General features: G+C 38.7%; 1 protein-coding gene across 1 annotated transcript in view; it reads right to left on the reverse strand.

Moving 5' to 3' along the window:
* PIK3CB (phosphatidylinositol-4,5-bisphosphate 3-kinase, catalytic subunit beta) overlaps window positions 1-25,959 on the reverse strand; it is a 155,416-nt gene that overhangs the window by 87,591 nt on the left and 41,866 nt on the right. Inside the window, exons 3-7 of the mRNA XM_011998525.1 lie at window positions 25,015-25,240; window positions 12,009-12,232; window positions 7,076-7,255; window positions 3,695-3,865; window positions 2,439-2,516 (exon numbers count right to left, since the gene is read on the reverse strand). Coding sequence (XP_011853915.1) covers window positions 2,439-2,516; window positions 3,695-3,865; window positions 7,076-7,255; window positions 12,009-12,232; window positions 25,015-25,240 — 879 coding nt within the window. The remainder of the gene's footprint in view (window positions 1-2,438; window positions 2,517-3,694; window positions 3,866-7,075; window positions 7,256-12,008; window positions 12,233-25,014; window positions 25,241-25,959) is intronic.

A 25,959-nucleotide genomic window follows, 5' to 3' on the forward strand; every position in this document is an offset into this window, starting at 1 on the left:
AAAAAAAAAAAGAATAAAATCCTCAAGGAAGTCTACTATTTACTAATCCAGAGGACTATCCAACATGTATTATAAAGTGAATAAATCAAGTTATACAACAATATATATAGTATCATCCCTTTGTTAACAAACAAATCATTTGACAAATAACAGAAATAAACACAACCAAAACCCCTTTAATTCCCATATCATATGTTTATATATATTTTTATAAACCTGGAGGACATTCAAAAAGCTTGTTAACTTTGAATCCCTTATGATGGTAAGGAGAGACCAGCACCTTTCTTCTTAATCATGTTTGCACTTTTTCTTTTCCTTTCTTTTTTTGGGGGGAGATTGGGTCTCACTCTGTCACCATGGTAGAATGCAGTTGCACAATCTCAGCTCAGGGCAGCCTCGACCTCCCAGGCTCCAGCGATCCTCCCACCTCAGCCTTCCTCATAGCTGGGACTACAGACATGTGCTACCACACGCAGTTAAGTTTTGTATTTTTTGTAGAGATGGGGTTTCGCCATGTTGCCCAGGCTGGTCTCGAACTCCTGGACTCAAGTGATCTGCCTGCCTAGGCCTCCCAAAGTGCTAGGGTTATAGGTGTGAGCTACCATGCCCAGCCTATTTGCACTTTTTCATTTACTGCAACAATTATTCGTGTTATACTTTTGCAATTGAAAAATTTAAATTAAAAGACAAAAACAGGATTACCACTAAAATAGAAAACAGAGGTTAATTGGTCATAAACACATTCATTAAAAAGAAAAATCTAGGCTGGGCGCAGTGGCTCACACTTGCAATCCCAGCACTTTGGGAGGCCATGGCAGGCAGATCACGAGGTCAGGAGTTCGAGACCAGCCTGGCCAATATGGTGAAACCCTGTCCTTACTAAAAATACAAAAATTAGCCAGGTGTGGTGGCGTGCACCTGTAGTCCCAGCTACTAGGGAGGCTAAGGCAGAAGAATCGCTTGAACCCAGGAGGCAGAGGTTGCAGTGAGCTGAGATCGTGCCACTGTAACCTAGCCTGGGCGACAGAGTGAGATTCCATCTCAAAAAGAAAAATCTAGCAGAGGATATAAAAGCAAAGCCTTTATTTTAATGATAGCTACTCAAAGAATCTTCTTCTAAGATTGCAAATATTTAAGGTGTACACATGATGGTTTAATATAGAATAAAGTGCTTGCTACACGGTCAAGTAAATTAACATATCCATTATCACACACAGTTAACTTTCTTTTTTGAGGAGTGGTAAGAGTGCCTAAAATCTACTTTCCTAGCAAATTTCCTGTATACAACATTATTAACTATAGTCTTCATGTTGTATATTAGATCTCCAGAATTATTCAACCAAGATAACTCTTTGTACCTTTGAATTATTTCTCTCAACTTTTTTCACAGCCTCACTCACTTGTCTAACACCAAAGGTGGTAACCAACCTTTTACTCTCCCCCAAAATCTTTAATGCCCATGCACAAAAGCAAGACATTGATAATTTTTGGCAAAGGGCTCCTGAATATATCTTCACAGCAACAAACATTTCAAACAAACCAAATCTTTTCTTGGATCACAAAAATTATTCACTTAATTTCCAACCCAGCAAATTAGGGAAAATAAATGCTTTATACTCTGAGACAAAATGCTTTGTTAAGTCTTTATTTAAATGTATGGGATTGAGCAATAAGCCCCCATGTGTTAACAACTTGTGGTCCATAACATAGTAATCTACTTTCTTCCAGGAAATGGCATTACATGTTCTCTGTGCTCAGCAAGTTTAAAAGGAAAGAAAAAAAAAAAAAAGACTGAAAGAGGTTTCAGTGCAGCTCTAGGCAAGGCTGAGAGAGGAGAGTAAGCTTGCATAAAAACATAAGATCTATAGTTTGGGCTTAAATTTCACTTGCTGAAATTTAACATATCCATCATCACATATAGTTACCTTTGTTTTTTTGAGTGAGGAGTGGTAAGAGTACCTAAAATCTACTCTCCTAGGAAATTTCCTGTATAAAATATTATTAACTATAGTCTTCAGGTTGTACATTAGATCTCTAGAATCATTCAACCAAGATAACTCTATCTTTGTACCTTTGAATTATTTCTCTTAACTTCCTTCACAGTCTTACCCATCTATATTATATATTTCTTCTGTATAATACACAGAAGAAATTATAGATATATAATACACAGAAGAAATATGTAATATATACTGGAAAAATAATGTCAATCTTTCCAGTAGATCTCTAATGATTCAAAAGTCTTTGAATTTTAAAAGGAAATTTTCAAATTTTAAAACAAAAATTCTCAATAGTCTTATAATAAATTACCATACTCTATATCATGTAATTGACCAATATGGGTAAAATTCAATCTCCAATGTGACATTACTGAGCATATCAGTGAGTTATTCAAACACTGGAGCAGATGGCAAATTCAAATCTTAGAGGGTACTCACTTTTACAGTTTCCTCTGTGTTAAGTTTATTTCCCTTAACCAAGACAATTTGGAAAGGGTTGTTATTTTCCCAAACATGCTGTAAAAGAATAAAACAAATACAAATTATTTTAATGAAAGAAATGAATATTCTATGCCAGCAATGCAATTGTCATCAGCTCTAATGTCTATTGGCAAAACTATGAAAATAGAGCTCTAAACTAACAACTGAAAGTCACACACACTAAATTAAGCATTATAACCCCTAGCACTTGGCTTTCACGGCAAAATATAGGCAGCATTCCACTAATACTAACAGATATCACTAAATTAAAAAGCATTAGCAAATAATAATAAAAGCTTTTTATAAATTGAGTTGATCATTTATATTAATATAGAAATAACATCATCAAGGAGCAGTTCAATATACAATTTGTGATGACTGAGTGTTAACTGTTCAAATAAAGACAAACTTAACATTTGCTTTATACAAATATATTACATTCTGAAAAACAATAGTGCCCTTCATAAATGTTTAGTACTAAAAGAATTCGGTATTAAGAAGACAGACAAATTATACCAAAAACACTACCATGGTTAAGCTGATAGAAATGAAATATACTGCCGGGCGCGGTGGCTCAAGCCTGTAATCCCAGCACTTTGGGAGGCCGAGACGGGTGGTTCATGAGGTCAGGAGATCGAGACCATCCTGGCTAACACGGTCAAACCTCATCTCTACTAAAAAAAATACAAAAAACTAGCCGGGCGAGGTGGCGGGCGCCTGTAGTCCCAGCTACTCAGGAGGCTGAGGCAGGAGAATGGCGTAAACCCGGGAGGCAGAGCTTGCAGTGAGTTGAGATTCGGCCACTGCACTCCAGCCTGGGCGACAGAGAGAGACTCCGTCTCAAAAAAAAAAAAGAAAGAAATGAAATATACTGGTTAATTCAATTATGTCTGCACATCTAACTTTTCTACTAGAATGTCTCCAATTACTCATTGAAGTCCTATATTTAAATCAAAACCTCTAATTTGATGACATTTTTCTTCAGCAGAAAGAAACACCAAAAATATAAATGGCATATTTATATTTAATTGTAGCTTGAGTAAAAATAATAATATCTAGAAAGATAATTTTTAAATAAATGGTGATCAATTTGGCAAATATGCATTGGTTTTCACAGAAGGAGAAGTGAGCAAAGGAAATGTGTGTGAAACTTATGTAAACTAACACAATCACATGCCTTGTGGGGTCACTAAAGGTTCAGAATAAAAACTTACAGAAATAATTCGCGTTTTCTTTGGTGGTAATGGGAGAGGAAGGTTAGATGAATTCCGATTTATGGCAGCCTCTATGGCAATCATTTCCTGTTCATACATTTTCTTGATCTTGCAGCATTCCACAAGTATAAAATGGGGCAGGGTCCTGTTCATTACACAGTTCCGGATATACTATAGGGGCAAGAAAGAGGAAGGTATTGATTTTCAAGCTGACACCTAAATCAATAGAATAAAATGAAGCTGAACAACACTATATCAAATGCACTGTGAAAGTATGTCTTAAACCACAGCTGAATATCAAGAATATAAAAATAATTTTTTTTTTTGAGACAGGGTCTATGTTGCCCAGGCTGGAGCACAGTGACAAGATTCACAGCTCACCGCAGCCTCGACCTCCTGGGCTAAAGTGATCCTCCTACCGCAGCCTCCGGAGTACCTGGGACTACAGGCATGCACCACCATGCCCAGCTAATTTTTATATTTTTTGTAGAGATAGGGTTTTGCCATGTTACCCAGGCTGGTCTTGAACTCCTGAGCTGAAGTGATCTGCCTACCTTGGCCTCCCAAAGTGCTGGGATTACAGGTGTGAGCCATCAAGCCCAGCCTAAGAATATGAGAATTTAAAATCACCATACAAAAAAATAGTTATCATTAACTGAACACCTAAGTACCTAAAGAACTGAGTTAGATAATTATTGTATGTTACAGCTAATCTCATTACACTCATTTAACATATTAAAGAAATGAAACTCAGAAGGGTTAAGTTACACACCTAGTATCTGTAAAACCTAGATTTAAACCCACTTGTCTAACACTAAAGTCATACTTCAGCCATACTTTCAGCTTCACTAGAAAAGCTGAATATGTGGTTCGCATGTGGCAGACTCACACTTTCTATGGATCCCTGAGACGGCCCCTTTCCATCACAGAGTTCTAGGCAAGTATTACCAGCTATCTTCCCAGCAAAAACCTACCAATCATCCCAGTTTGATGTTCTGTTTTATTTCCACAAAACCAGAATGACTCTCCAGAAGCATATAAGAAAAGGGGTGATTATTCATATTACCAAAGATTCCTAACAAAGTGAATAGGAATCCAATGTATTCCTCAGAAGAATGAATGTGCTATACAGATCTAGAGTGTGATTCAATGTATTGTAATTCAATTCAGAACCATTAAAAATACATTTTTGTCAAAGAAAAAACCTTCCAGAATGTCTCTCAGAAGTGATATTATGATAAATATATTCATCCAAAAACTTTTCACTATGAAAGATCCTTTTCAGCCAGGTGCAGTGGCTCACGCCTATAATCCCAGCACTTCGGGAGGCCGAGGCAGGCGGATCACGTGGTCAGGAGATGAGGACTATCCTGGCTAACACAGTGAAACCCCGTCTCTACTAAAAGATACAAAAAAATTAGCCGGGCGTGGTGGCGGCCGCCACCTGTAATCCCAGCTACTCCGGAGGCTGAGGCAGGAGAATGGCGTGAACCCAGGAGGCGGAGCTAACAGTGAGCCAAGATCGTGCCACTGCGCTCCAGCCTGGGCGACAGAGCAAGATTCCATCTCAAAAAAAAAAAAAAAAGAAAAGAAAAGAAATATCCATTTCTCTCACATTCCTTTGCCTACACTGTATATTCTTTCTGTCTCTCTTTTGTACAGGGTATCTCCTGTCTAACCCTGCACAAAAACACATACATGTTTCTGTTTTTCTTTATAATAATAAAGGATAATGCTGGTAAAATATACATTCTCCTTTACATCTCTTAAGGTAAAAAGAAACGTTAAATTAAAGAAGCGGGAATCTACTTGAATGATGGCAGAATACGAAGAAAAGTCAGTACTTCTAGGTTGCCCATCAAGCACTTTTCATCTTGTTTCCTCTTATGGACTAGAGATCAATAGCTTACTATCGGAATACCACAACTCCCAAAGCTGTGCACTAAGTTATAACTGTTCCTAGACCTTACATGTACTAAATCACAAAAATTACGGGCCACACCAGAAACCTAAGAAGAGGTGTAACATCATGTTACCTGCTAATAAACTGCAGCTCCAAATTCTCAAACACACATCACTTTATAATTGGCATGCCTATATCCCTCTTGTTTAAACAACGACAACAATAATATCACAAAATAACAAGATTTTCCTAAAATTCTTAACTACTAACCTCTAACTGGGCACTTATAATAATATTCTTTACATGATGACTATTTTTTAGTCTCCAAGGTATTTCAACAAAAACATCTTCAAGTTACTTGAAGGCAAAGCCAAGGACCTAGTCGTTAAACAGTAGACCTTATAGGGGGAGGGGTGCTACACCGCACATAGCATATTTAAACTCAACTTTACTCCAAAAATAATCTGGGGCAATTCAGTGCTGTACAGAAGCATATTCTCAAAGAATTCTTAATTAAATGAAAATAAACAAATATATGAATGATTAAGAAAGGCTTTTGAGAATGGTCAAACCTAATGCTTGCAAAATTCTTGCCATATATGGAAGTAACAAAAAAGGGGCAAGGGAAATTCCACGCATAAATATTTCAGACTGGAATTGAAAAGTTTTCCTTCACTTAGCTAATGGATAATTACAAATAAGTTTTTATACAATTCAATGGATGACCATTTAATCAATTTTTAAATACTTTACCTACTCCAGAATATTTCATATTTATACCATATGATGAAATAGAAAGCAACTATAACAGTGTTAAAAATTCATAATGATATAAGACAATAATTATAAGACAAATTGAAACAATCAAAACAGCTGAATGAGCCGGGCATGGTGGCTCACGCCTGTAATCTCAGCACTTGGAAAGGTCAAGCAAGATGGGCGGATCACTTGAGGCCAGGAATTTGAGACTAGCTTGGCCAAGATGGTGAAACCCCATCTCTACTAAAAATACAAAAAGAAGCTGGGCATGGTGGCGCACACCTGTAATCCCAGCTACTCGGGTGGCTGAGGCACGAGGATTGCTTGAATCTGGGAGATGGAGGTTGCACTGAGCCAAGACTGCATGCTGCTGCACTCCAGCCTAGGCGACAGAGCAACACTCTGTCTCAAAAAAACAACCAAAAAAAAAGCCAAGCAGAATACAAACACATAGATACACATATTCGTGTGTACAATCATTATGCTAAAATACATACATAACTGCAAAAAAAAGAGACAAAAACATGCCAAAATGGTAACAATGATTATTTCAGAGGTAAGTACTATTATAAATATATATTATTTAATACTATATAATTTTCTGTATATTCCAAACGTTCCACTATGGGAACACATTTTTAAAATCAGAAATAAAAATATATATATATACACTCATAGACTTTTCTGGTAAATATAATTAATATAGTTAATATACATACCTGGAACTGAATTAGTGGATGATCACCAAAAACATATTCTACTCTCCCACTGACTTGCAACACATAATCATAGGGGCTAACTTCATCTTCCTTCCCATGAATAGTCAAACGTTTTTGGATTGCCAATTCATTTACTTTGATAGGATTCATATTAGGAGATACTTGAAAGCTAAACACATCCTAAAGGGGAAGAGAGATGGAAAAAAAGTAGTAAATGTTATATTTATGCTGAAAAATCACTATTACAGTCATTATGTAATAATATGTACAAATGTACATAATATTTATATAGGTACATCCTTAACAAATTTTACATGGATGCATATTTAGAACGTAGACAAGTTTACTGAAAGATAAAGATTTCTAATAATCTGAAAGTCATCTTACTGCATTCATAGTGCACAGCTTCCACAGGTAAGATTAATATTTAACTAACAGTTACCATTAGGCATTTTCCAATGAACATCTTAGCTTCCTTTTTTTTTTTTTTTTTTTTGAGATGGAGTCTCACACTGTCCCCTAGGCTGGAGTGGAATGGCGTGATCTTGGCTCACTGCAACCTCTGTTTTCCGGGTTCAAGCAATTCTCCTGTCTCAGCCTCCCGAGGAGCTGGGATTACAGGCGTGTGCCACCACACCTGGCTAATTTTTTGTATCTGTAGTAGAGACAGGGTTTCACCATGTTGGCAAGGCTGGTCTCAAACTCCTGACCTCGTGATCCGCCGCCTCAGCCTCCCAAAGTGCTGGGATTACAGGCATGATCCACCGCCCCCGGCCACATACTTTCTTTAAAAAGTCATATAACCTGTAGCTATATTTTGTATATATATATTTTAAAACTTACACATTTCTCACTGGTAAGAGGAGAGCCATACTTTATACTAATTAAACCATAAATTAGCAATTGTGTCCAATTTTAGAAACATGTAAATAGAAACATACAGAAATTCTAATCAATGAAAAATGAAGATATAGCTTGGAATCGATATAGCATTACCAGATCTGCTCATCATAAGACTGAGTGGTACAGACAACACCTGAATCCTCTCATAATCTAGCAAGGTAATTTTCCATTATATGATCATATACTAACAATATAAGAAGCTATCTCCCAAAGCAACCAACTGCTACTCTGAACAACTAACTCACTGCTACTCCCTATACTGACCTGACATCAATTCCATAATATTTTCCACTAATTTATTTAAATAAATCACCCCCCTGAATTTAAGATGTCTTAGATTCAAACTTTTAAAACCTAAACTTACTAAGTATTTCACATCTATTTTTCCCAGTATTTTACTTATTATTCTGTGTTTTCTATGAGTTGGTGCCTGCCATAGACAATGTTTGTGTCTCCCCTGCTGGATTCATATGTAGAAGCCTAATCTCTAATGTGATGATATTTGGAAGTAAAAACTTTAGGATGTGATTAGGTCATGAGGGCAGAGTCCTCATGAATGAGATTAGTACCCTTATAAAAGAGACCCCAGAGGCCATGTATGGTGGCTCACACCTGTAATCCCAGCACTTTGGGAGGCCATGGTGGGCGGATCACGAGGTCAGGAGATCATGACCAGCCTGGCCAACATGGTAAAACCCCGTTTCTACTAAAAGTACAAAAATTAGCTGGGCATGGTGGTTCACGCCTGTAATCCCAGCTACTCGAGAGGCTGAGGCAGGAGAATCGCCTGAACCAGGGAGTCGGAGGTTGCAGTGAGCTGAGATTGTGTCACTGCACTCCAGCCTGTCAGAGTGAGACTCCAACTCAAAAAAAAAATAAAATAAATAAAATAAAATAAAATAAAATAAATAAAAAAAGAACTTAGAGAGCTTCGTCTCCTTTTCTGCCATGTAAGGACATAGCAAGAAGACAGTTATGTATGGACCAGGAAGCAATCCCTCATAATGAACTAGTGCCTTGATCTTGGACTTCCCAGATTTCAGAATTTTGAGAAACAGGCCAGGTGCAGTGGCTCACACCTGTAATCCCAGCACCTTGGGAGGCCGAGGCGGGCGGATCACTTAAGCTCAGGAGCTCAAGACCAGCCTGGCAAACACGGTGAAACCCTGCCTTTACTAAAAATACAAAAAATTACTAAAAATACAAAAAACAGGCGCGGTGGCCACTGCCTGTAGTGCCAGCTACTCGGGAGGCTGAGGCAGGAGAACTGCTTGAACCAGGGAGTTGGAGGTTGCAGTGAGCCAAGATCGTGTCACTGTACTCCAGCCTGGGGACAAAGTGAGACTCCATCTCAAAAAATAAAAATAAAAATAAAACAAAAAAATAAAAATAAAAATAAAATAAAATAAATAAAATAAACCTCAGAGAGCTTCCTCTCCTCTTCTGCTATATAAGGACATAGCAAGAATATAGTTATATATGCACCAGGAAGCCATCCTCGTAAGACACAGAATGAACTGGTGCCTTGATCTTGGACTTCCCAGCTTCCAGAATTGTGAGAAACAGGCCAGGTGCAGTGGCTCACACCTGTAATCCCAGCACCTTGGGAGGCCAAGATGGATGGATCACTTGAGCTCAGGAGTTCAAGACCAACCTGGCGAACACAGTGAAACCCCGCCTCTACTAAAAATACAAAAAATTAGCAGGGCGCGGTGGCGCCTGTCTATAGTCCCAGTTACTCAGGAAGCTGAATCAGGGGAATCCCTTGAACCTGAAAAGAGGCAGTTGCAGTGAGCCTAGATCACGCTACTGCAATGCAGCCTGGACCACAAAGCGAGACTCTGTCTCAAAACAAAACAGAACAAAACGAACAAACAAAAAACCCTAGAATTGTGAGAAATAAATTTCTGTTGTTTATAAGCCACCCAGTCTATGGTATTCTGTTACAGCAGCCCAAACGGACTAAGACAGTCCCACATACATCAAAGAATACAGGCTAGGATGCTAGGAATCATTTTGAGAGGTCTCATGCCTCCTCTTTCCTCCTCAACCTCATCTCCCAATAAGACACCAATGACCTTATATCTTAATGGTTTTCCCATATTTCAAGCAGTTGTTCAATATCACTTTCCATGACTTCATGAAATATTGTACCTTTTTTTTTTTGACACAGGGTATCACTCTGTCGCCCAAGGTGGAGTACAGTGGCGCAATCTGGGCTCGCTGCAACCTCTGCCTTCTGGGATCAAGCAATCCTCCCACCTCATCCTCCTGGGTAGCTGGGACTACAGATGTGCACCACCATGCCCAGGTAATTTTTGTACAGATGGGGTTTCACCACATTGCCCAACCTGGCAACTCCTGGGTTCAAGAGATCCTCCCTGTTCAGCCTCCCAAAGTGGTTGTGCACCATCTCACCTGGCCAAGCCAGTGTTCTCAAGTTGAATTCTCATCACCCTTCATCAATAAATTCCCCTATTCTACCTCTCTTGACCACGCAGAATTCCTTAAACAGTATTGTAAATTTGACCTTGACATTTTAATAATACTCAAATCTTGACTTAAATTGAACTTCAGACTCAATGTATCTCAGGATTGAATGATGAATGGCATTTTTCCCTAGATAAACTTACTTGTTTAGAGAAAATGCCTGAAGGTAGAATCTTTTTTTCACATCTGTCCTAACAAATACTTATTAACATGTTGGCTAAAAGGCAGCAAAACTAGGTAAAACCAGAGAGAGACACCTGGATGAAATCCTGGTTCTACCACTGACTAGCTATGAGGACTGGCACAAAACACTAAACTTCTCTTCCTTTCAGTCTCTTCACTGTAAATGGGGGAAAGACAACAACATTTTGTAAGGTTGGCGTGGGAACTGGAGAATATATGAAAAATATACCATACGAGGAATTATGCAGGATAAGTGCTCAACACAGAATAAAAACTTACCCTGCATAATTGGTTGTTGTCATTGCTATGGTTATCACAGTAATTCAAGAACAAAACAAAACATCCGGCTGGGCGTAGTGGCTCATGCTTGTAATCCCAGCATTTTGGGAGGCCAAGGCGGGTGGATCATCTGAGGTCAGAAGTTCGAGACCAGCCTGGCCAACATGGTGAAACCCCATCTCTACTAAAAATACAAAAATTAGCCAGGTGTGGTGGCAGGAGCCTATAATCCCAGCTACTCAGGAGGCTGCAGCAAGAGAATCGCTTGGACCTGGAGGGTGGAGGTTGCAGGGAGCCAAGATCATACCACTGCACTCCAGCCTGGGCAATAGAGCGAGACTCCATAAAAAAAAAAAAAAAAAAAATCCTTGCGTTTCTACCTTACTCTAATGCCAGACCCTAGATGCTAGAATGACTATACTTGATACAAAAGTAGTAGCATCATCTAGTTTGTATAATTGCTCTGAATATTCAGAAATGGATGGGCTGTATATGAATTCTACTATAATGCCTACTTCCATATCATTAATTAATTCACATAGTCACAGAATGCAAATTTAAGAATATGGAAACAAAGAGACCATTTTGATTAGGGCTTTCATTCTACAGACGGGGGGAAAAAAATCACATGAAAAAAATATATTTCCAATAAGGAACACTATTTAGACCAGCAGTTGGCAAACTTTTTCTGTAAAGGACCAGGTTTGGCAAACAACATACAACACAGTGGTCTCTGTTGCATATGTTTTTTTTCTTCTTCTTCTTTTAAACATCCCTTTACAAATCTTTGAGGATTTTTTTCTTTTTTTAACATCCCTTTAAAACTGTAAAAACCAATTAAACAGTCCAGTTTGCCAATCCCATTCTAAATCACCATTCCACTTCATCAAAAAAGATACATGCAAAGAATATCACTTTAGACTATTACACATAATACTAAATACATTTCCATCTGAAATCTAAAATTGTTCTTTCTAATAGTGTTTGCTAGGTGAGAGACACTTCTAAAAATGGAGCTGCATTCAGGTAAAAATGAGAAATGTATTACAAAATATTTCTTAAAAAAACATAATCCTACCTGGCAGTTTTCAAAATGAATAGCTACAATGAGCTTTCCCCCATAAAGTTTATCTTCTAAGTTTTCAGGGATGGATGGTTCATGCTCTGGTGGATATGTTTGTTTTAGCCAGTCCATCCAAGACAATCCCACAAGTGACAGGATCTTTTCCTCGCTGAATTTGCGCATTTTTCTTCGAAATTCATTTACTTCAGGATCCTTCAAGGAATCAAATTCATGCAGACCTAAACACATTTTTTAAAGGTGTCATTTTCAGTAGCTAACAATAACAAAAAAGAATATAGAAAGAATACAAAGAATATTCAACACAAACTAACTTGGATCTTGGATGCTTGGCTTTTATCAAGCAGATGAAACTACGGAGGAAAATACCATGAAAGATCAAAAAACCCAGATAAAACAATAAATCTCATGTACAGAAGACAAACACACAATTATATTTTTAAAAAACTACAACTCAGAACCTCATAAAGAAATGTAGTTTGCTTACCAGTTTTACAAAGTAATTCACAATACATATTTTAAAGCCACACATAAAAGATTCATTGTTTTTATTTACAAACCAAGTATTAATAAATCACATTTAAAATAGCTGAGAAAGACTAAGAATCTGAAAAACAGCTTCAATACTGTAATAGAAGAAAACTAAGAATCAAGTTATTATCTCACCTAAAACTTGATATACTATGGGAATGGCTATGATACACATGGGCAGAGGGAATGTGGAAAATCTCCGTATCTTCCTCTGAATTTTGCTGTGAACCTAAAACTGTTCATAGTCTTTAAAAAGCCAAAACCAAAGAAAACCTAGTATACTTAAAAATTTTATAGATTGAATTTTCACTTCATTGTGACTTTTAAATGGTTATCATATATTGTATTAATCAGTCAAAAATCCCATAAACGTAAAATTGTTCTTTACTGTTTGGTTGACTCTCAAACAACATGGTGGTTGCGGCACCAACCCCCCACAGAGGAGAAAATTCACATATAATATTCATTCATTCATTCACTGAGACAGAATCTTGCTCTGTTACGCAGGCTGGAGAGCAGTGGTGTGATCACTGCTCACTGTACCCTTCATCTCCTGGGCTCAAGTGATCCTCCCACCTCAGCCTCCCAAGTAGCTGAAATTACAGTCACAAGCACATGCCACTATGTCTGGATAAATTTTTAGTAGACATGAGGTCTTGCCATATTGTCCAAATTGTCTTGAACTCCTGGGCTCAAGCAATCCTCCCACCTCAGTCTCCCAAAGTGCTGGGATTACAAGTGTGAGTCACCATGCCTGGCCCACATGTCACTTTTGACTCCTGAACAACTTAACTACTAATAGCCTACTTATGAGCAGAAGCCTTACCAACAACATAAAGTCAGTCAACACTTATTTTGTATGTTATATATGTTATATACTGTATTACTAAAGCTAAAGAAAATGTTAATTACTCCAGCTCTCTTCTGATTACAAAAAAAGAAAATGTTATTAAATAAATCACAAAGAAGAGAAAATATATTTACTATTTATTAAGAGGAAGTGGATCATCATAAATGTCTTCCTAACTCATCATCTTCACATTGAGTAGGCTGAGGAGGAGGAGGAGAGTTTGGTCTTGCTGTCTCAGGGGTGACAGACGCAGAAGAGTGAAGGAGGTAGAAGGTGAGGCAGGAGATGCAAGCATACTGTATGTAACTTTACAGATATACGTCATAATTTCTGACTTCTTTGCTTTTTCATTTCTGTAAAAAATGTTTATCTGTATAGTATCAATCCTACCATTGCTTTAGTTTCAGTGCTGGTATCATAGAAGGGGCCATATTATAAAAGAAGTCAAAAGCAATCTTGAATAATCAGAAGCCTTCCGTCAGACTGCTGCATGTGAATTTGTTTTTGGGCACTGTTTAATTCTATATCATCTTCCTCATCATCTGGCACTGGTTCAGAATCACTCATCTCCGTGAAGTTGTTTTCTGTTAATCCCTCTTGTGTGGTGTTTATTAGCTCTTGGATTTCTCCATGATCTGTATTTTGAAACCCTTCACCACCACTGCTGCCTTTTATGCCATATCCAAAATCTATTTCATAATTTCCTTGATTGGTTCTGTTGTAAATCCTGTGAACTCATGTACAATATCGGGACAGAGTTTTCTCCAACAGGAATTTACTGTTTCGGGTTTGATAGCTTTCACAACTTTTTCTACATCAACGATGGCATCTTCAATGATGTAATACTCCCAGTCTTTCATGATGTTTAACCAGGTTCTCTTCCATAGAGTACCATGAGTAACGAGCCTTAAAGGTCCTTATGACCTCCTGATAGGCTAAATTAGAGATGTAGAGTTTGGGGGTAAGTAGACCACTTTGATGCTTTCAGTGTTGAACTCAGGGGGTTCTGGGTGGCCACGGGCATCATCCAATATCAAAAGAACCTTAAAGGCAGTCCTGGCCGGGTGCAGTGGCTCATTCCTGTAATCCCAGCACTCTGGGAGGCTGAAGTGGGCGGATCACGAGATCAGGAGATCGAGACCATCCTGGCTAACACAGTGAAACTCCGTCTCTACTAAAAATACAAAAAGTTAGCCGGGCGTGGTGGTAGGCGCCTGTAGTCCCAGCTACTTGGGAGGCTGAGGCAGGAGAAGGGTGTGAACCCGGGAGGCGGAGCTTGCAGTGAGCTGAGATCTCTCCACTGCACTCCAGCCTGGGTGACAGAGCAAGACTCCATTTCAAAAAAAAAAAAAGCAGTCCCTAGGCTGGGCGCAGTGGCTCACGCCTGTAATCCTCCTGTTATCCCAGCACTTTGGGAGGCCAAGGTGGGGGGATCACTTGAAGTGAGGAGTTCGAGACCAGCCTGGCCAACATGGGGAAACACCGTCTCTATTAAAAACACAAAAATTAGCCAGACACGGTGGTGTGTGCCTGTAATCCCAGCTACTTGGGAGGCGGAGGCAGGAGAATCCCTTGAACCCAGGAGACAGAGGAGCCAAGATCACACCACTGCACTGCAGCCTGGGCGATACAGTGAGACTCCATCTCAAAAAGAGGCAGCCCCCTTACTGGCAAAATACTTCCTGACTTCAGAACAAAGCACTGATGGAACCAGTCCAGAAAAAGCGTTCTCATTATCCAGGTCTTCTTGTTGTACAACCGAAAGACTAGCAGCTGGTGTTTCTTTTTCCCTTTGAGGTTTGGGGGTTAGCAGCTTTATAAATAAGGTGTATCACAAACCAGTCTGCATTTGCACAAAACAGTAGTTAGTCTTCCTGTCTTAAATCCTGGTGCTAACTTCTCTTCCTTACTAATAACTGACCTTTGTGGTATTTTTTTTTTCTCCAGAACTGGGCACTTTGATCTACATTAAAAACTTGTTCAGGGCCAGACAAAGCAGCTCACACCTATAATCCCAACATTTTGGGAGGCCGAGGTAGGAGGATTCCTTGAGGTCAGGTGTTCGAGACCAGCCTGGGCAACATAGTGAGATCTCATCTCTACAAAAAATTAAAAATTAGCTCGGCATGGTGGCGCATGCCTATAGTCCCAGCTACTCAGGAGGCTGAGGTGGGAGGATCACTTGCCCAGGAGGGCAAGGATACAGCCTGGGCAACAGAGTGAGATCATGTCTCAAAAACAAAACACCAAAAATCTGTTCAGGCAGGTATCCTTTCTCCTCAGTGATTTTTCTTTTTTTTTTCTTTTTTTTTTTTTTGAGACGAAGTCTCGCTCTGTCGCCCAGGCTGGAGTGCAGTGGCCGGATCTCAGCTCACTGCAAGCTCCGCCTCCCGAGTTTACGCCATTCTCCTGCCTCAGCCTCCAGAGTAGCTGGGACTACAGGCACCTGCCACCTCACCCGGCTAGTTTTTTTTTATTTTTTAGTAGAGACGGGGTTTCACCATGTTAGCCAGGATGGTCTCGATCTCCTGACCTCGTGATCCGCCCGCCTCGGCCTCCCAAAGTGCTGGGATTACAGGCTTGAGCCACCGAGCCCGGCCTAGTGATTTTTCTTAATGGCATCTGGGAACTCATCTGCTATTTCTAGGTCAGGAAAAATAACTTCTCCTGTTACCTTGACATTTTTTTATGCCAAACCTCTTTCTAAAATTGTCAAACCATCCTTTGCTAGCATTAAAATTCTCCTGCACTAGATTCTTCACTTTCTTATTGCTTTGTCACATAACTTTGCCTTTTCTTGAATCAGAGTAGAGTCTATAGGTATGCCTTTCTTATAGTAATCCTGCACCCACACACAAGCTGCATTTTTAATGTGAGATTAAAAAGGTGTTTCACAGAAAGTGCAAGGTTTAGCACCTGCTGACATAGCTGCAGCAAGAGTTTCACGAATTTGCTTTTTCACAATGGTACTTACACTAGATTGATTTATCTCAAAATGGCAGGCAACCACAGTTACAGACCTCCATCTACAGTACATATCAAGGTATTCAGCCTTTTTAAAATTTTTTTAAATAAGGTATTTGCAGGCACAATCACAGCACACTAGTACCTAGAACTCCTGGGCTCCTGCCTCAGCCTCTGCACCCAGCTGCATTCAACTTTTCCTTATAATATCATGACTTTTCCCTGTTCTTAGAAGTACTTCCAGGATCACAAGTGGCATTTTGTATGGGTCCCACAGTGTTATTCAAGGTTTGCAGTATTCCAGTAAACACAATTAACCTCACCACAATAGCAACAGGAGGTGGCTGCAAAATTATTACAGTAGTATAGCATGTACTACAATTAATTTTATGCAGTTATGATTTAATACTGTATCTTTACATTTGTACTTCTTTCAACTGCAAATGGTACCATGTATGGTTGTCTAAATGTCTGTGTATGTAAGTTTTGAATTTTTAACTTTTTATAATAGATTTATGTGTATTTTATGGTACTAAATGATAAACTAGTATCTACATACATATGCATTTATTACATACTTAACTTTTTAATTTTTTCACTATTTCTAGGCTGCGATTCGTCTGCAAGTTTTTTCAAATTGTCACAAAACTCAAAAAAAGTTTCAATATATTTACTGAAAAATATCCACTTATAATTGGCCCTGCACAGTTCAAACCTATTGCTGAAGGATGGGCTGTACTTAATTTTTAGTCACTTCTGTCATTAAGACAATTATACATGACAACTTTTTCAAAAACTTATGATTATTCCAGTAAATAATTTTAGAAATCTAAAAGAATGAATTGGCATATGTAAATGTTTATGTGTGCATTAATTTTTACCTATCAGGTTAGCACATATTTTAAAATTTGATAATACCCTGTGCTGGAAAGGGTAGAGAGAAAAAGGCATTCTAGTATAGTTTTGGTGAGAAACTACATTGATATAAACATTTTAGAGGGCAATTTTGTAATATTTACTAGAAATCATTCACACACACACACATCCTTAGACCTCACAATTTTATCAATCGTAATCTCAACCTGAGAAATTTAGGACCAACCAAGAAAGCCAAGTATACTACCCCAACACCAATCATATAAGACGCCTTGCTTCTAGTTAGCCCACCTCCAGCTCCCTGCTGCCAACAATTTCCCATCAGGCATCTCTGAAACCTTCCTTTTTTCACTGTAAAGCTTTCCCACTCCACTGCCTGCCTCTGAGTCTCTGCCAAACTCAAGTTCTTTTACTATAGCAACCTCTGCATAAATAGTCCCTCTTCTCAACTGAGTGGTCTTTGTTTATTTCTACAAACCTATCGATATACTATCAATACATGAATATTTGCTGCAGTTTTTTTTATAATAATTAAAATGTAATCTAAAGGCCATCATTCAGGACTGGTTAAATAAAGATACATCCATATATCATTATACAGTGGTGCAGGAGATAAAAATACAATCAATCTGTGTGTGTTTAAGGGCACTAGATTTTTTTTTTAAGTAGGTAGAGAATGGGTCAGGTAAAATCCCTTTTCTGCAAATTCAAAAGAAAGAATATAGAATATGCATTAAGTTTTTGTTTTGGATACTTGAGATGACTCTATTGCTACAGTGGTATTTTGTAGTATTAGAGAGGAATGCACAGTGAGGAAAGTTACGTTTTATTCCATAAAATTAATCTATACTACACTATTTGAACATATGCATGTCAGTAACGGTTGCATTGTCTTCTTTTTACTTTTATGCACTGAAAACAATAGTTGTTATTTCAAAAATATATCCTAGAATCAATTTTGTGGTATTAACTATAAAAAAATAAAACACAGCAAAGGTATAACACAGCAAAGGTAAAATGATTTCCTGGATAGTTTTAGATCTGGAATAAAATACATTACTCTAAATTAGCTACGAATGGACTGTAATTTGGGTGGATTGGCTGAAGCATTTTAGTGCACTGTTAATATTCATTCTAGTCACAGGCAATAGGAATTACAGGTTAGGAAAGGGAAATAAGTACCCAATAATATATACACCTAACAAAAATCACATGCTTTATTTCCCTTAATCTACTACAAATCATGTTTAACCCACCTTCTAAATGTCTCTGAACTCTGTCCACTTCTCTCAGTTCCTGTAACCATTAACCAAATCCTGGCCATCATCACCCTTCCTTTGGGTTACATCATTTTGTCACTAATTTCTCTACTCAAATTCTTAATCCCTCCAATCCACTCTTCATTCTACAACCTAAATAATCTTCCTAAAATGCAAATTTATCATGTTACTCCCCTACTTAAATTTCTTCAATAGCTTCCCAAGTGTTCTTAGTAGTAAAGCTCTACTTTTTACATGGCCTGCATGGCACTGTATGCTCTGAAGATGGCTGCCTCTCTAGTCTTCCCTAGTTGTCCTACCTGTCCCCCTACACCACCCATAATCAATTTCTTTTCCTTGAATAGGCCATTCTTCACATGTGCCATTTCTTTTTGTTTTTTCCTTTCTCCACTTCTCTTTACCTGCCAGATTCCTAATCAGCATTGATGGCTCAGTTTAGGTGTACATATTCTAAGATGTCATCCCTGATTCACCTAATTGATTTAAGGTGACTTTCTTTTTCAAAAGTTTTGTTTTTTTATTAATTGGCAAATAATAATTGCATATATTTATGAAGTATAATGTGATAGAGTTTTTTTGTTTGTTTGAGACAGGGTCTCACTCTGTCACCCAGGCTGGAGTGCAGTGGCATGATCACGGCTCACTGGAGCCTCAACCTCCGGGCTCAAGCCAAGTGATCCACCTCAGCCTCTCAAGTAGCTGGGACTATAGGCACACACCACCGTGCCTGGTGTGTTTGTTCTATTTTTTGTAGAGATGGGGTTTTGCTATGTTGCCCAGACTGGTCTCCAAATCCTGGGCTCAAGTGATCCACCCACCTCGTCCTCCCAAAGTACTGGGAATAAGCCCCCACGCTCGGCCAATGTGATGTTTTGATACATGTATACATTGTGCAATGATCAAATCTGGCTAATTAGCATATCTATCACCTCAAATATTTATCATTTCTTTGTGAAGAGAACATTTTAAAATTCTCTCATAGCTATTTTGAAATATACAATACATTATTATTAACTGTAGTCATGGTGCTATGCAATAGAATAGGGGTAGGGGTGGTTTTGGGATGAAACTGTTCTACCTCAGATCATCAGGCATTAGATTCTCTCTCATTAGAGAGATCCCTCTCATGTGCAGTTCACAATAGGTTTCTTCGCATTCATGCTCCTATGAGAATCTAATGCTACCACTGATCTGACAGGAAGCGAAGTTCAGATGGTAATGCTCACCCAACCTGCTGCTCACCTCCTGCTGTGCGGCCTCGTTCCTAACCAGGAACAGGGAGCAGAGGAGAACCCCTGCAATAGAACACCAGAACTTATTCCTGCTGAAACTTTGTATCCATTGACCAATGTCTCCCCTTTCCCAGCTCAATACACCCCTTTATCTGTCCCCAACTGGCCCTGGTAACTACCATTCTACTGTTTACTTTGAGTAGTTGAATTTCAGTGTTCCACATTTAAGTGAGATCACACAGTATCTGAAGGTGACCCTTTCTGACATAGCGTAGCAGTTCACACATTGCAATAAAACTATGTTTACTGATCCTCATTTCCCACTGGCTTGTGAGGTCTAAGCAAAGACCATATCACCCATGGTCACGGTAAAATTTCAAGTATAAACACTCAATACTATTGAACTGCAATCACTAATGTTTTGGTAATATTTTTCAATAAATTATGAATAAGGGACTCTGTTCGTGTAACTGTTAGAATCACATAAAAAATAAAGCTTTCATTTATTCCAGACTCACTGAATCCCAATCTCTGAGCATATTCATTTTAAGAAACTGATACAACCTAAATTTGGGAACCACCATAAAGATCTCTTAAAAACAGAAATTTTACCAAAAATACGAACACTTTGGGCTAAGTAATTTAATTTTAAACCTAGCTAATACCCTACATACCTTCTTATAAGAGAATCTAACAGCAAAGCTTAAATTTTCCTTAAGACTACTGTAAAATTTACAATCAAATATAATTTTTAAACTAAAAAAGTACTGAGTGAACAATTTATTCATACTAAAGAGGGTGTTAAAATCCTACAGAGTAGGCCGGGCATGGTGGCTCACACCTGTAATCCCAGCACTTTGGAAGGCTTGAGGCAGGCAGATCGCTTGAGGTCAGGAGTTCGAAACCAGCCTAGCCAACATGGCAAAACCCCATCTCTACAAAAAATACAAAAATTAGCCGGGTGTGGTGGTGCAATCCTATAATCCCAGCTACTCAGGAGGCTCAGGCACGAGAATCACTTGAACCCAGGAGGCAGAGGTTGCAGTGAGCAAAGATCACGCCACTGCACTCCAGCCTGGACAACCAAGTGAGACTTTGTGTCAAAAAAAAAAAAAAAAAATCCTACAGACTAGCTATTTCCCTCACTTAAGGTATACCACAGGTTTAGATAGGTCAAGAGAAATAAGGGAGTTTACAAATATGTTTTTCAGAATGCTAACAAAATCCTCTGGTTACAATTATTTTACTGAGTGTTTGGAGAAATTAATATAGGGGTGGCATACACCTTACTGCAGAGAACAAACAGAACTCAAACAACAGCTCTGTAAATAATTATTTGGAATAAACACAGGAAAAAAAAGATTAGCCACATCATCTTTCAGGAAAAGGTATTTTTAGCCTAGTCAGGGCAATTACGTCTCTAAAGGTTCTACTGTTTTCTTTGGAGAGAGGAGGCAGCAACCTTGTTCCTAAGGTTAAACTGAAATAATTGTTTATTGTTTTCCCAGGAGGCATGGCCTCATCAAGCCCTGGTCATCACTGACAAATCAGCAACTGCAAAAATTGACTTCACTTCTCAAGTATTAAAAGTGAAAATTCATTCTTAAATACTCAACTTACTCAATTTCTTAAATAAATGTTAACATTTAAATTTGTGTATATAATCAAAATGCCAAAGAATACAAAAATTAGGCAGGTGTGTGGTGGTCCCAGCTACTCAGGACTACAGCTGCAGTACAGGACTACAGCTGGACTACAGGACTCAGGACTAGTAGCTGGGACTACAGGTCCCATTCCTATAGTCCCAGCTACTCAGGAAGCCAAGGTGGGAGAATTGCTTCAATCCGGGAGGCGGAGGTTGCTGTGAGCCAAGAAGGTGCCACTACACTCCAGACTGGGTGACAGAGTGAGACCCTGTCTCAAAAAAAAAAAAAATTAAATTCATTAAATTCTAATATAGCTTATACCCCTACACTATGGTAGGTAAGGTTGCCAGGTTAAAAAAAACAGTATGCGCAATTCAATTTGAATTTTAGATAAATAATGAATATGTTTTTAGCATAAGCACAGCATATGTAATATTTCAATCTTCAATATTTTTATTTGCCATATCTGCATCCTGGCAGGCATAGGAAGAGGTAATGATGGCCAGTGAATCCATGTTTTGGTAAGTGTTGAGAAGGAGGTAAATTTCAAAGAAATACCAATGCCTTGAAGAAACTTGGCCCACATCCTGGGTAACATAGTAAGATTCCAACTCTTTAAAAAAAAAAAAAGAAAAAATTAGCCAGACTTGGTAGCTTGCACTCAGCTACTCAGGAAGCTGAGGTGGGAGGATCACTTGACCCTGGGAGGCTGTGGCTGCAGTGACCCATGGCTATACCACTGCACTCCAGCCTGGGTGACAGAGCAAGACTCTGTCTCAATTTAAAAATAAAAACAAAAACAGCCAGGCGCAGTGACTCACACCTGTAATCCCAGCACTTTGGGAGGCCGAGGCAGGCAGATCACCTGAGGTCAGGAGTTCGAGACCAGCCTGGCCAATATGGTGAAACCCTGTCTCTAATAAAAGTAAAAAATTAGCTAGGCATGGTGGCAGGTGCCTGTAATCCCAGCTACTCAGGAGGCTGAGGCAGGAAAATCGCTTGAGCCCGGGAGGCAGAGCTTGCAGTGAGCCAAGACCATGCCACTGCACTCCAGCCTAGGCAACAAAGTGAGGCTATCAAAAAAATAAATAAATAAATAAAAATAAAAGTAAAAAGGCCAGCACAATGGCTCACACCTATAATCCTAGCACTTTGGGAGGCAAAGGCAGGTGGATCACTTGGGCTTAGGAGTTTGATACCAGCCCGGGCAACATGCTAAAATCTACATGGGCATGGTGGCATATGCCTGTGGTCTCAGCTACTCACGAGGCTGAGGTAGGAGGATCACTTGAGCCTGGGAGGTTGAGGCTGCAGTGAGCTGAGATCGCACCACTGCACACCAGCCTAGGTGACAGAGAGAGACCCTATTAAAAAAAAAAAAAAAATCAAAAAGAGCTTGGCATACTCTGTGGTACTTTTTGGATTAACAAATATTTTAGCTTCTCTAAAAATCAATGTGGTTCTGGTTTGCTTTCTAATATTAGCATGAAAATACAGAAAAGCTAAGTATTTTAATCCACAGAAACAAAAACAAATAAAAGACTTGAAATACACACAATTTAGGCTGGGTGTGGTGGCTCACGCCTGTAATCCCAGCACTTTGAGAGGCCGAGGCAGGCAGATCACGAGGTCAAGAGATTGAGACCATCCTGACCAACACGGTGAAACCCTGTCTCTATTAAAAATATAAAAATTAGCTGGGCGTGGTGGCGGGTGCCTGTAGTACCAGCTATTCAGGAGGCTGAGGCAAGAGAATCACTTGAACCCAGGAGGCGGAGGTTGCAGTGAGCCGAGATCACGCCATTGCACTCCAGCCTGGGCAATAAAGCAAGACGCCATACCAAAAAAAAAAAAAAAAAAGAGAGAAAGAGAAAGAAATACATACACTTTATTTAAAAGAAATACATCAAAATATTGTCAGTCGATATACTTGTCCTGGATGATAAGACTATAAGTGGTTTTTTATTCTTTCTCCTCTTCCATATATTCTTCAACTTTTTATGGGCATGAGAACAAAGAGAAAACTTTTTATAATGGATAAAAATTCAAATTCTATAAAAATCTTTGGGCCACGTGCTGTGGCTCTGAAGGCTGAGGCAGGCAAACAGCTCAAGTCCAGGAGTTTAAGACCAGCCCAGGCAACATCCTGTCTCTACTATAAAAAAAAAAAAAACTAGCTGGGCATGGTGGCTTGCATCTGTATGTAGTCCCAGCTACTTAGGATGCTGAGGTGGGAGGACTGCTTAAGACTAAGGGTCGAGTCGAGGATGAAGTGAGCCATGATCGCCCCACTGCACTCTAGCCTGGGCAACAGGGCGAGACCTTATCACCAAAAAACAAAAACAGAAACAAAAAACAAACAAAACACACCTTTGTAGCTCTAGAAAACAGAAAGGAATACTTTCTAATCAGGTCACTAATACATAAGAAAAAATTCTGTATGATATATAACTATAAACTTGTTAATTGGGAAAATTTTTATTGCCAAAAATAAACTAGCCATCCTCTGAAGTTATCAAATATTTTTAAATATCACAGTATCACTTAGTAAACCAACAAAGTTCTATTCTAATGCACTCAGAGGGAGTAGTCCCACAGTATAATCATTAGCAAGCCTGAATTATTAGAGGTTAAGATCAAAGAATAGTATGTTAAAGGGGATGGTACTGTATTATCCTATAACAGTGAATCTGATCAATACTGATACCCAATCCAGATACATAAACCTCCAGTGGATTTTCTGGTTTTGTATTTAATCTGCAAAGTCCCCTCCTCAGTAACCCTTTGTAGTTCCTAATTCAAGTCAGTACCTTCTCTAAAGCAAGATATTTATATATCATTAGCCCCTGAGATTCCTAATAATATATAGCAAGAGAGACTCCTCCAAGCTCCTGATTGTGTTACTCACAATTTTCTGTGGAATAAATTTGCAAGGAATAATGTGGACGTATTTCCTGACTCTCTACCAAAATAACTTCTACTTAAAGATAATTTCAGTTAAGAAGTAAAATTTGTCAATAACTTATTTATGGAAACATCAAACAGCTTAAAGTCTTGGTTGGCATAGAGAGTTGTGTATAAAATATGTTCACTCTATAGGAGCAGTTCATAAGAAACTAAGGATAATGTCTCCCTTAGTGAAGGACTTCTCAAACAATCTGAGGTAAAGCAACAACTTTTTTCCTTCCAATCCATCGAAGACCAATATTTCTGTAAAATAAAAATAAATCAGCCATGCACAGTGGCTCATGCCTGTAATCCCAGCACTTTGGGAGGCCAAGGTAGGAGGATCACTTGAGCTCACAAGTTTGAGACCAGCCTGGACAACACAGCGAGACCCTGTCTCTATTTTTAAAAATTAAACAAATAATAAATCCTTAGACAACAAAAACATATATTAAACATAAGTCCTTGGATGCTATGGCAGTATCATATTGCTAGAGGGGTTTCTAAACATTTATTCTCAAACTCTATACTTACCTTATCTCAAACTGGCAACAACTTACAGATCAGCAGTGGTCCATGGACCACACTTTGAAAAGCAATGTCTTAAATATACTTACTACGTGTGTGTGTGTGTAGATAGATAGATAGAGAATTCATACTAAGAATTTTTAATATTACCTTTTCCTATAAGGACTCCAATTTTTGAGTCTAATTTTTCCCCTGGGTCACAACTTCTTGTCACTAATTTGAGAACTGGAAGAAAAGGTCTGACATCACAGAGTCTTCGTGTTTCATCTTCAAGCTCCTCATATACAGCAGTCTGGTTCACACATGCAAACATATAGGAGTCAATATCCATAAGGAGGTTGAACATTGGGTAGTTGTGAACTTGCTTCCATAACATCTATGAGAAAAAATAAGAAGACATTTTCTAGAATGGAAACACTTGCTCAAGTGTACAAAGAGATAAGGATATTCACTGCAGCACTGTTGGTAAAAATAAACTATGAACAAATCAAATGTTTAGCAATAAAGGATTGGTTAAATGAATTACAGAATATTACAGAACTGTAAAAATAATAGAAATATACAGAAAAATAGAAAAAAATATAAATTCATTCTGAAATGGAAAACCATACCAAATATTCAAGTTTTCTTAAAATAGCAAATTATAAGAGAGTATATATGGTATTATCCCATGTTTGTAGGGTAATATAATGGCATAGTGCACAAAAAATGCATTATAAATGAAATTACTGGCCGGGCATGGTGGCTCACGCCTGTAATTCCAGCACTTTGGGAGGCCGAGGCAGGCGGATCACAAGGTCAGGAGATCGAGACCACGGTGAAACCCCGTCTCTATTAAAAATACAAAAAATTAGCCAGGCGCTGTGGCGGGTGCCTGTAGTCCCAGCTACTCAGGAGGCTGAGGCAGGAGAATGGCGTGAACCCGGGAGGCGGAGCTTGCAGTGAGCTGAGATAGCACCACTGCACTCCAGCTTGGGCGACAGAGCGAGACTCCATCTCAAAAAAAAAAAAAAAAAAGAAATTACTAAAAGCAAATTATCTATGACAAGACTCAATGAAAACTTTCATATTTCACATTCCTGTGAAATATTTCTT

This window comes from Mandrillus leucophaeus, unplaced genomic scaffold, assembly GCF_000951045.1.
Source record: "Mandrillus leucophaeus isolate KB7577 unplaced genomic scaffold, Mleu.le_1.0 Scaffold573, whole genome shotgun sequence".
In the NCBI taxonomy this organism is placed as follows: domain Eukaryota; kingdom Metazoa; phylum Chordata; class Mammalia; order Primates; family Cercopithecidae; genus Mandrillus; species Mandrillus leucophaeus.